Raw genomic sequence first — 11,000 nt, 5'->3', positions numbered from 1 at the left:
TAATCAAAGCTTCCGCAACATTAATAACTCAACGCACATCCGAAGTATTAACAATTAACTACTTCTTTGACTTGCAGTTGCCTGTTTGTTAACATTTTCTTTTTCTGCCCAATATAATAAAACCATACTATATTGTCCCTTACATTTAACCAAAGGAAAACTATAGAGTAACAAGATAACCATTAAGCAACTATGCTCCGTTTATTTTACCGATTTGAGTTTAGAAATCAGTTTTGTTACAGTAAAAAATTCTCAAAAATAATCACATTTAACTTTTTTACTACAGTAAAAAATTCTTACATAAAATTATATCTCAATTTAAATTAAAAATTAAAATAGTAAATTAATCGGTCATATATATATATATTTAAAGGTGAATGAATGACGGTCCACCAAATTAACAGATGAAGACAGAGGCACATACAGAAAGAGCCAAAAACTGTGCCCCCCAGAGGCAAAAGCTACTCTTTTATTGGGTTGTACAGCCCACGACTCACGCTCGCTCACTTTCGCCACCATTTCGCAGACGAAGTTTCTCTGCGCCCACTAACCTCATGTCCCAACCCACAAGGCCACAAACATATGTCATATACATACATTCCTATATCTATATATCATATATAAGATATCACATGACATAATACATGATCATCATCATCATCACCGTCATAAAAGCCTAAACCCACCACTAATGACCTACAACTAACCCCAGCAAACTCAACAAGTCTTTCTTTCCTCCTTTAAATACCCACACTTCCTCACCACGTCTTTGCTCTCTCTCTCGTTTTACGACTCTGCAACAAAGGAGCTACCAAGTCATCCACTCACTAGTCACTATGGGCGAGGTCAGTCTCTCTCTCTCTCTCTCTCTCTCTCTCTCTCTCTCTCTCTCTCATTCTGTTTCTCTCTCTTGTGGCTTTGTTGACTTTAATGGCGTTTTGGTGTGTGGGTGCAGAAGAAGAACGGCGGCGAGAAGAAGAAGAACGGCGATGGAGGAGATAAGAAGAAGGAAGATAACTCTCTCACTGTGGTCTTGAAGGTCGATATGCACTGCGAGGGCTGTGCCACCAAAATTGTCAAGACTGTTAAGAGCTTTGATGGTCAGTATTAAGTTTCTGGAGATTCGTCAAATTTTCCCGTTGAGCTCTTCTTAGTTCTCAGATTTTGCATGTGTCTTGAAAAATTACCACAGATTCGAATTGGTTTCACTGTTTTTACATACATTTTCCCCAGATTTTGCATGAGGAAAAAAAATAGAAGGTAGATTTACAAATTATACTGGTCCCCTATCTCTCCAGATTCATTCGTTTTATCAGATTTTGTTTCCCTTTTTTCCTCATGACAAAAAGGGTTATTGTTATTATTGCAAAATTACTTCTCTGCTTTTGCTCCGAAACAAGAATTAAAACTGATGAAAACTCATTGTTGTGTTGTGTGGTGCTTTGGCGGTGGTGAAGGCGTTGATGATGCGAAAGCAGAGTTCGCGGCGAACAAGCTGACGGTCGTCGGAAAAGTCGACCCGTCGAAACTCCGGGAGATGCTCGCCGTGAAGACCAAGAAGAAGGTCGACCTGATCTCTCCGCAGCCAAGCAAGAAGGACGACAACAAAAACGATAACAAGAAGAAGACCGACGAAAACGACAACAAGAAGAAGCCCGACGAGAAGAAACCCAAAGACAAAGAGGTAACTCTCTCTCTCTCTCTCTCTCTCTTCCATGCTGCCTGCTAACGTGCGCTTGTCGCGTTCTGTCCACCCATTAGATTCTGCCTTTAAACGGAAAATTACAATTCCGATTTCCACCACGGCGCACGTTAGGCTTTCTAATTTGTTTTTTGAAATTAACATATTCAAATCGAGGATTTTCAGAGCTGTTTGTTGGTTTGTTGTTGCTTGCTTGTAATTGTTAATTTGTAATTAACTTCAAGTCATGTGGAGGCGTCTCTTTCAGCAAAAATTCAATAATATTAATTTGCATTTAAATAATGATTTACAGTTAAGTGTGTAATATTTTAATCTGATTTTTCGAAATTGTATAATCGTGAAGCCTCCGGTGACGACGGCGGTTCTTAAGCTGAGACTGCACTGCCAGGGTTGCATCGGGAAGATTCGCAAAACAGTAACCAAGACCAAAGGTGAACAACGGCGCCGTTTCAAATTTTGCACTTATCTTTCGAAATAGTATCAATAATCAATAAATAAAATAAAACTAACGAACGTTGTCGTTTTCTGTGTATTGATTTACAGGGTTCAACGACATGTCGATCGACGAGCAGAAGGAGCTGGTGACGGTGATAGGGTCGATGGACATGAAAGCTCTGGCCGAGAGCTTGCAGGAGAAGCTGAAGAGGCCGGTCGAGATTGTCCCTCCGAAGAAAGAGAAAGACGGCGGCGAAAAAGACGGTGGTAAGGCCGACAACGGAGGCGGAGGAAAAAAGAAAGGCGGCGGCGGCGGCGGCGGTGGCGGCGATGGAGGGCAGAAGGCGGAGGGAGACGGGGGAAAGATGGAGGAAAGCAGGATGGAGTATATGGGCCAACCCTTGTTTGGATACGGGTATGGGCCGGGGCCGGGGTTTGGCTACGCGTATCCTCCGGGGCCGGGGTTCGGCTCCGCGTATCCTCCGGGGCCGGGGTTTGGCTCCGCGTATCCTCCGGGTTACGTGGGTGAGCAGCTCCACGCGCCGCAGGTGTTCAGCGATGAGAACCCAAATGCTTGCTCTGTTATGTGAGGTCGAGAAAAGGATACTGTAAATAAGAGGGATAGAGAGAGAGTAAGAGAGACGTAGATATGGAAATTTTGGATTTTTGGTTTTGGGTTTGGTACTTTTTTAAGTTACTACTACACGAACTTGGTTTGCTTTGCTCCAGTTTGTGGGTACTGTTTGTTTAAATTTTTTTCCCCTTTTTTTGTCATGTTAATTCCCAATATCTAGTTGGTTAATATTCAATTTTAGAATATGTTCTATTGTCTGTTAGTTATGAATTTATTTCTTCTATTAATTATATGTTTTGTCAGCTGATAACTCGAACAATTCAATTGAGCTGACAGTTACTTGATTTTTATTTTTTTATTTTGCTAATCAAGATAAGTGTATTTTTTTTTTTTTTAAAAGGTTAATATGTATTGAATTGTAGTTCAAAGTGTTCTTATAGTCAATTTGCCCAAAATTTCAAAAGTTTTGGAGAGCTGGGGGGCATTAAAAACATGACGGTGAAAGTGTCCCTCAGAGTGGGGTTTGACAAATTGACGTGTCTAAGCCACACAGATAAAGACGTGTCACTGAAGTCGCATTCATAATCTCCACCCAACTCCCACATATCGTCAACATAAGATAATATACGTGCATAAAAAATACCAAGCAAACAATAAAATAAACATAAAAAATCTCTATAAAAAAAAAAAGTGCATGCAGATCTTGAATATTCTTAAATATACAGATATTTCTCCAAAACGGTCTTCTTCATTATCTAATACAATAAATCATCAGCTGGCGAGGCAGCACCTACCATTAGACGCCAGGTTTGTTGTTTCTTCCAGTCTTGACTCTTAACTGCACAACTTTTAATTTCGAGCTAGTACAGTCGATAGTTCTAATTACTTTTTTTTTTTTACAAAAATTTAAATTTAACTTTTTATATTATAATATTTTTCTTCGTAAAAGTTTACTTTTTAATTCAAGTTATCAACTCCAACAGACTATTTTAATTTTATAAGACTTCATAGCGTAATAAAAAACAAAAAAAACTCCCCCATTTAAAAAAAAAAAGCTAATAATTACTAGCTAACATTCTTTTAGGTGTTCATATTCCTTTAGAACAAACCACATTAGATGACCGCACCAGCATAAATGGACTTGGTAAAGATCGTTTCAACAAACATTCTTTGCATATGCCAATTATTTCGACTATGGCTATAAAATTTAGAATTATATATTCCTCTCTTACTTTCTAGGTGGAAAAAAGTAGTATATTGTTGCTCACATGTAATAGTCTTAGGAACCAACCCCACATGTACGCAAAAATAATAGCAGAAATTGAGTAATTACAACTTAGTACGACGTTCGTACCCATTTCCTCACACATAGCCCCTTTCCCTAGTGGGATTTTTTTTTTTTTTTTTGCAAAAAAAAAAAAATTAGTATAGCAATTCGACATGTTGGGTGGTCATTGCAGGATGCAAAGCATGTGGTCTTCATATGCTATCATACTCTGGTCTCTGACATTAATTTGTAGTGTGGTGAGCCGTGAGACAAATACCATATGCAATGATAACGAAAATTAGACTAAGGAGTGTGTGACTAGTTTGATTTATAATCTATCATATGTAGCAGTTTCCAAAAGGAAAGTGGAGATCAGGAGAATGGCTTTTTTTTTTTTTTAATCCTCAAAAGTTCATCATTCAGTGGGTGGAATTCAAAGCCAATTTTGGTAAACCCAATAACAGGTACATCCGTTTCAAATGGTTAACAATTATCTAGCACTATTGTCTATTGCATTATCTAGCACTGGTGTGACTTCTAATCGCTGGTGTATCTCTTCACCTAATCCAATTTATTTCACATGCGCTGAACTAAAGATTAATAACAATTTTTTTTTTTTTTTTTTTTACTTTTAAAAAAAATGAACATAATTGTTTACTTTAAAAATGATAAATGCTTAATATATTTAATTTGATTTGTATTTGTCTTAATTTTGTCCTTTATTTAAGTTGTTTTTTCATCGCCAAATTGCCCGAGGTTTACGCTTTTTTAAATCCAATCGTATATGTTATGCCAGTAATACTTATACTATTTTTTCTCTTAACTTTTTGTTTGGTAAGCTGCTGTAAGTTTTTTATGAGATTTTTAATATTGTCCCAGACAAATTTATAACTTATTCAGAACAAAATTACCAATTGATATGATTAGATAAGTCTTAGCTTTACAGTATGTGAAACCTCATATTCAAATATTAAAATTAGGGTATAGCCATAATAAGTTAGGATCACCATGTTTCATTTCCTTATTCTTACCTTTTTCCATTGCAAGGCTTCTTGGAGTCTTCTACAACTGGAGTATGAAAGAAAATTTTATCCTACAATTAGGCCTTTGTTTTGAGCTGTAAAATATTTGTAAAATAATGTTAATTTTATTTATTTATTATTTTAATGTGATTTTAATCAAAGCATATCTTTTTATATCATTTGTTATTCCAAAAAAAAAAGAATAAAAAAACACAAACCTCTTCTCAAATTCCTTAATTATAAATGTTACTAATATTTTGTATGATAGACATCTCTTATAATAGAAACTTTTAGAGTTATGATCATTTAATATTGGAATAAATGTATTTTTTATATATGAATACATTACATATCTACAAAATATATATAATTTAAAAATATATATATATATAAATTGAATTGGTTTGATTTTTTAAAAGTTAAAACCACAAAGCAAACCAATTTAATTAGTTTTTTTAAAAATTTAAACCAAACTAAACTAATTATTAATTAGTTTGGTTGGTTTGAATGATTTGTTGCACACCCTACCCATAATAATTAGTGAAAATGAGGAAAGGAAAAGCACGTGTTTTAAGGTAACTTATGGGAATCATTAGCAAAAAAAAAAAGGTAACTTATGGGAATTGTCCTTTCTTATTGTTGCGAATTATTTTTTCGATTGTTGAATTAATTTTTTAACAGATTAATATGTGAATATTTAAATTAAAAATTGATTATGCATGACATGTAAGCCTCGTTCATTTCACCGATTTGAGTTTTACTATAATAAAAAATTCTCAGAAATAGTTAAATTTGTTAATATAGTAAAAATGTCTCACATGAAATTACATCCCAACTTAAATCAGCAAACTAAACGGGCTTGTAATTGTTTTCATTTATAAATCAAATATTAAAAAAGTTAGGTCATATTCGTCTTGTTAGTTCAAATAACAATTTAAGTTTTTGCTATAGTATTTTTCTCAAAAAACTTCAAATTCAACAGTTTTATGCTACAGTGTTTTCACTCATATGAATTTATTTTTTTAACTCAAATTATCAACTCAAACGGGCGAAACAAATGATATCTTAATTAATCCAACGACTATAATGGCTTAAACTTCCTAGTAATGACGAAAGTGAAAATGCGACAAATACCACTTAAAATGTATGAGTCTTTAATTTTCATCTTTTACTATTGACTGATACCCTTTAGTTAAATAACTATATTAGCCAAAAAAATATTAATAAAAAATAAAAAATAAAAATCTTAAAATAATGCATGAGTTCACTAATTTTCTCATTAAAAAAAAAAAAAGAAAACCTACCATAAAAAATACATATTTTTAGAGGAAGAAAATGAGAAGCAACGTTGAGCTGGTGGACAAGGTGAATTTGGGCGAGTAACGGGGTAGAGAGACCCACACGTTAGGGTAATCAGTGTATGAGCATGATTTTTATCATTTATTTTTAATTTATAATTTTTTTAATTAAATAATTACACTATTAAAATGATATTTATTAAAAATAAAAAGTAAAAATTCATACTTATATTCTTTTTTAATTTGTCACGAAATGCGTCAACCGTGAATTGGATCTCCGACCAGACACGTTTAACTTTAGCATTGGACGTCTTAATGCGCTGTCCTTCGTAGTCTTTCTTAAAGATAATTCGCGTTGTAATTGAGAGGGAGTGAGAGGGAGTCGTGTATTTTGGTGTGGTGTGTGGGCTAGTGGCTGTACCGTATTTTTTTTGTCCCGTTTTGGGGCCAGAGAATTTCCAGGAATGTTCTTTTTTTATTATTTATTTATTTATTTATATAGCGAAGGTTTTAAACTCCTCCACGCTGAAACGGAAAAGCCGACGGCCAAATTGTCCACTTCTCTGTTACCTGCAGGGAACTTCACATGTAAATATCCACTGTCCTTTCCTTTCCTTTCTTTTTTCCTTTTTTTTTTTTTTTGTTCATAATATTCCCCCTAATAGGGTACAAACTATAAAAATACCCTGTTAGTAGTGAATGTTTTTGGACCGTTACATATGTTTAATGGGGAATTTATAGTATTAAAACAAGGATTGAGTTCTCTTTTTTTTTTTTTTTCTTTCTTAATTTCTATTCGTTAAAAAGAAAAAAATATTTTGAGTTAGGTAAATGTTGTTATTTTTTTTTTCTCATGAGATAAATGTTGGTATTTGATGTAACACGTATGAGGCCAACGTATTACAATGAGATGTACACCTTTAGACGTCTCTTATTAATAATTACATTGTGTGTTATGATTCTAGTAACTTTTGCACTAGTTAAAGTCGTGCGATAAGAATGTTAGTGTAATGATTCTCAAAGCCTTAAACCTCATCTAAATCAAAAGTTTTGATAATTCTTTGAGGATGTATCTTTGATTAATTGAGTGCTTTTCTTATATGTTCTTCTAGATTTTTCGCTGTAACTTGCGAGAGAGAGAGAGAGAGAGAGAGATTTGTCATACCTGATAAAGTTCACATGGTCATATCGATTGCGACCAATATATGCATTACAATGATCACTTTCCTTTTCTAACTAGGGACTTATAATTACTTTCTTATCCTCTTCACTACAGTTATTTTTTGTTGTAATTAGTTTTGTGTGTGTGACTGTGTTTGATGAACTATATAGCAACTACAGTCAAACTTCAATAACAAATGTTTGATAAATTCATAATTTCTCTTAAATAACAAAAATCTTTCGATCCCAATTATTCGGGCCACTATGCGAAATTACTACGACAAAATTAAGAAATATACCCCCTTTTTAACTTAATTTTGAAGTTTCATGTCATTCTTTTAAAATTCCGTTCTTTTTAGGTAGATATATATTAGAGAAGTTGAGGGCACAGATTTTATAGCATAATTTTAGAGGACATTTCTCTGGATTTCCCAATCAACCCCACTAAATGCAAAAAAAATAATGTTGTTTTAAAAAGTACTTTAGGGCCCAAAACGCAGACATTAACAATTGATTAAATGCATCCAGATTATTTGTCCTTTCTCGTTGAATAAATAACATTATTAAATAATAATTCTTCTTATTTTCAAGAGTACCTATTATTTTGTAGGGGTTTAAAACTGTGTAAAGTTTTCTTTGTCGACATTCAATTTAACAAAAGCAATCAATATGAAGGGGGCTTCTCCCCCCCTTATTTCACTTTAATTAGCACTTAAAGTTTTTTTTTTTTTTTTTTTTTTTTTTTTTTTTTTTTTTTTTTTTTCATCCGGTGAATTACTTGGTTCTTATATAACATTCTATTATTGGAATTAAAAAAAAATTTAATGCCATATGTACCTATTTTCTAAAATAGAAAGTTGAAAGAAAACAGTTACAGTACTACAAAGTAAACCCACTATCAGTAAAGTAAATCATATAAAGGCGTTTCTCTTCTTTTCTTCTCTCTTTAGTGAACGTGGAAAAGAATTTCTCTAATCTAATTTGACATGACAAAAAACGTAGAATAAATATGTATTACCACTTATTCCTTAATTACCAGTCTCTAATTTATTTATTTATTTATTTATTTATTTTTACCGAATGAGAATATGTGCAAGTACGTGCGGCATGCATGTAATTCCTTAAAAGGGAAAAACATTAAAGAAGCACCACGACCATGCACGAGCTGTATCGTTTAGATTAGCCGTGTAGGTTGCGCGTGTGTTAATCAATTATTTACTATATAATATAAAATATTAGAGACGAACGTGTAAAATCATCATGGATAATCATCATTATGATGCTTGGGAATGCCATGCTATGGCATGGATGCATGTCACATTATACACATACATATATATATATATATATGTATAACTCGTCCTTGAACCTTTACCTTTTTTTTTTGGATAACTCATCCTTGAACCTTTACCTTTTTTTTTTTTTTTTTTGGCCCTTAAGAAAGAGACACGAACCTTCCAGAAAGGGTGGGGGAAAAGGGCAGGAACAAAAATAGTTTTTTCAAATATTTATAACTCTCTTTTTGGGTGACAAAAATTTTTCTTCGGTAGCAACCAAATCATTTTACACTGCTAGCAAATTCCAAATTTTCTTTACTTCTGCTACACTCCAAAATTTCCTTATTATTGGGTGAACAGGAAAATGACATGAGTCGGCAGGTGTAGAAGAAAATTATTTAAATAGAATTCGAGAATATTCCATATCCAATCAAGGACCTAAAAAATAGTCAACCTCATTAAACAATGAATTAATTTTTGGTCCCCATTGGGATTTTTTTACGTAAGAATAGAAGTAGTTGTGTATGTGTGTGTTTTTTTTGTTGTACAGACAAATACGAATTAGTATATGGTTTCCAGCAAAAAGAATACGAGTATATATGGTAATTATACGAGATTCCAAATGCATGTGATCAAAGGGTTTCTTTTGGAATCTTCTCTTTATTTTATATCTTTTTCCCCTTCTTTCCTATAGATGTGATGATTGAATGAGCTCAACCCCATGTGAGCCTTACGGTGGACGCATGAAAGAGGAAAAAAAGGACTTTATTTTTGTTGAAGAAAAAAGTGCTTTTTCATATTTTTGTTTCTTTTCCTACCACTTGACTTTCCAAAACATGCTTTTCCTTTCTCTTTTTTGTTGAATGTCACCATACGTGTTTACCTTTATTGGATTCAAAGCAAGTGGTTAGTAATCAGTTTAGTACCTTTCTCTTTAATTAATTAAGTGGCGCAATAAGGACAATTAGTTAACAAATTACAAACATAAATTATGTCATAAAGTATCATTAACATATATTTAACTGCATATTATGCTGGTTTTTTAGTCCAATTATGTATGTGTATTCGTTTAGTTCGTCGATTTGAGTTGAAATATGACTTTATGTGAGAATTTTTTATTATAACAAAAAAATTAAATGTGACTGTTTTTGAGAGCTTTTTACTGTAACTAAACTCAAATTTTAAATTCAATTCGGTAAAATCAACGGACCAATGCAACTTGCAATTTAAGTCATGATGATGGCTAGAGGAAAGGCAAGGCACATATTCCTTTAAATTTGACTTCGAAGAAACCAGTTCAAGGACATTAGAGAGGTTGTTTTAGAGTTTGATTCCTGGGAGAATGATCAGCACTAATAAAAGGAATGAATATGGCCCAAATCATTTATGTTTTGGATGAAAGAATCTTCAAAGTCCAAAGTACACTAGTGCACTTATATCTAATTCATAAAGGGCAGTGAAAAAAGGTACAGAAAGAGGCACTCCATAACTTTTTTTTTTTCTTTCTTTTTTACACACTTTAATAAGCTGTATTACATGTAGTATTAAAGATAAATTGCATGGTATATTCACCACCATCACCATCATCACCATTATTATTGTATGCTATATTAAGATACAACGTGAAAATATATATATATATATATATTTTTTTTTTTTTACATTAATGTAAAGATAAACGGATAATATGCAAAAGCACGCGTTTAAGAAAATTTATCTAATTTTTGGAAGGAAGCAATTGTCATGGGGCACCTGAAATGGTTTAAAATGGAAAAGGGAGCTATTTTTAATTGTTTTTCCTTTTCATATTTGCTCAATCATTTCAATGTTTCTGTTGAAAATACTGGCAAAATCATCGTTTTCCACGCAATTGGTTATCATCAAAACTATTCAGATTTTCTCAGATTTGACAAATACTGCTGTCGTATCTCAATTTTCCGCAGTGTAGTTATTTCAGGTCGAACTTTTCGTTAACTTTCTGCCTCAGTTCGTGTAAAATATATATGTCCGTAGACGTGTTACTTTTTTCTTTCCTTTTTCTAATGTAATTTACAAAAAGATAAAGTCAATTTCTTGATAGGTTACAGAGATAATTAAAGAGATCTTTGATTTATAAATTAAAATTATGAAATTAAAATTATTTTTAATTTATGTGTATTTTTTATAAAAAAAAATATTATAATAAATTATGAATTATAATTTTAATCGGAGTACGAATTTTTTAACTAAATAATCCCTAAGTGAAAATATGATGTGCGCACAAG

The 11,000-nt window shown here is 32.7% G+C and overlaps 1 protein-coding gene across 1 annotated transcript; it reads left to right on the top strand.

Annotated features, from left to right (window-relative positions):
* Window positions 1-672: 672 nt before the first annotated feature.
* On the top strand, window positions 673-2,968 carry LOC21403498 (heavy metal-associated isoprenylated plant protein 3). Its single transcript, XM_024175677.1, has 5 exons — window positions 673-845; window positions 956-1,100; window positions 1,458-1,684; window positions 2,046-2,133; window positions 2,246-2,968. Exons 1-5 carry the CDS (start codon window positions 837-839, stop codon window positions 2,725-2,727), a joined length of 951 nt encoding a protein of 316 aa, XP_024031445.1. The 5' UTR covers window positions 673-836; the 3' UTR covers window positions 2,728-2,968.
* The last annotated feature ends 8,032 nt before the right edge of the window (window positions 2,969-11,000 follow it).

This window comes from Morus notabilis, unplaced genomic scaffold, assembly GCF_000414095.1.
Source record: "Morus notabilis unplaced genomic scaffold, ASM41409v2 Scaffold888, whole genome shotgun sequence".
In the NCBI taxonomy this organism is placed as follows: Eukaryota; Viridiplantae; Streptophyta; class Magnoliopsida; order Rosales; family Moraceae; genus Morus; species Morus notabilis.
The sequence above is the reverse complement of the archived record's forward strand: the minus strand, read 5'-3'. Positions and strand labels throughout refer to the sequence as shown.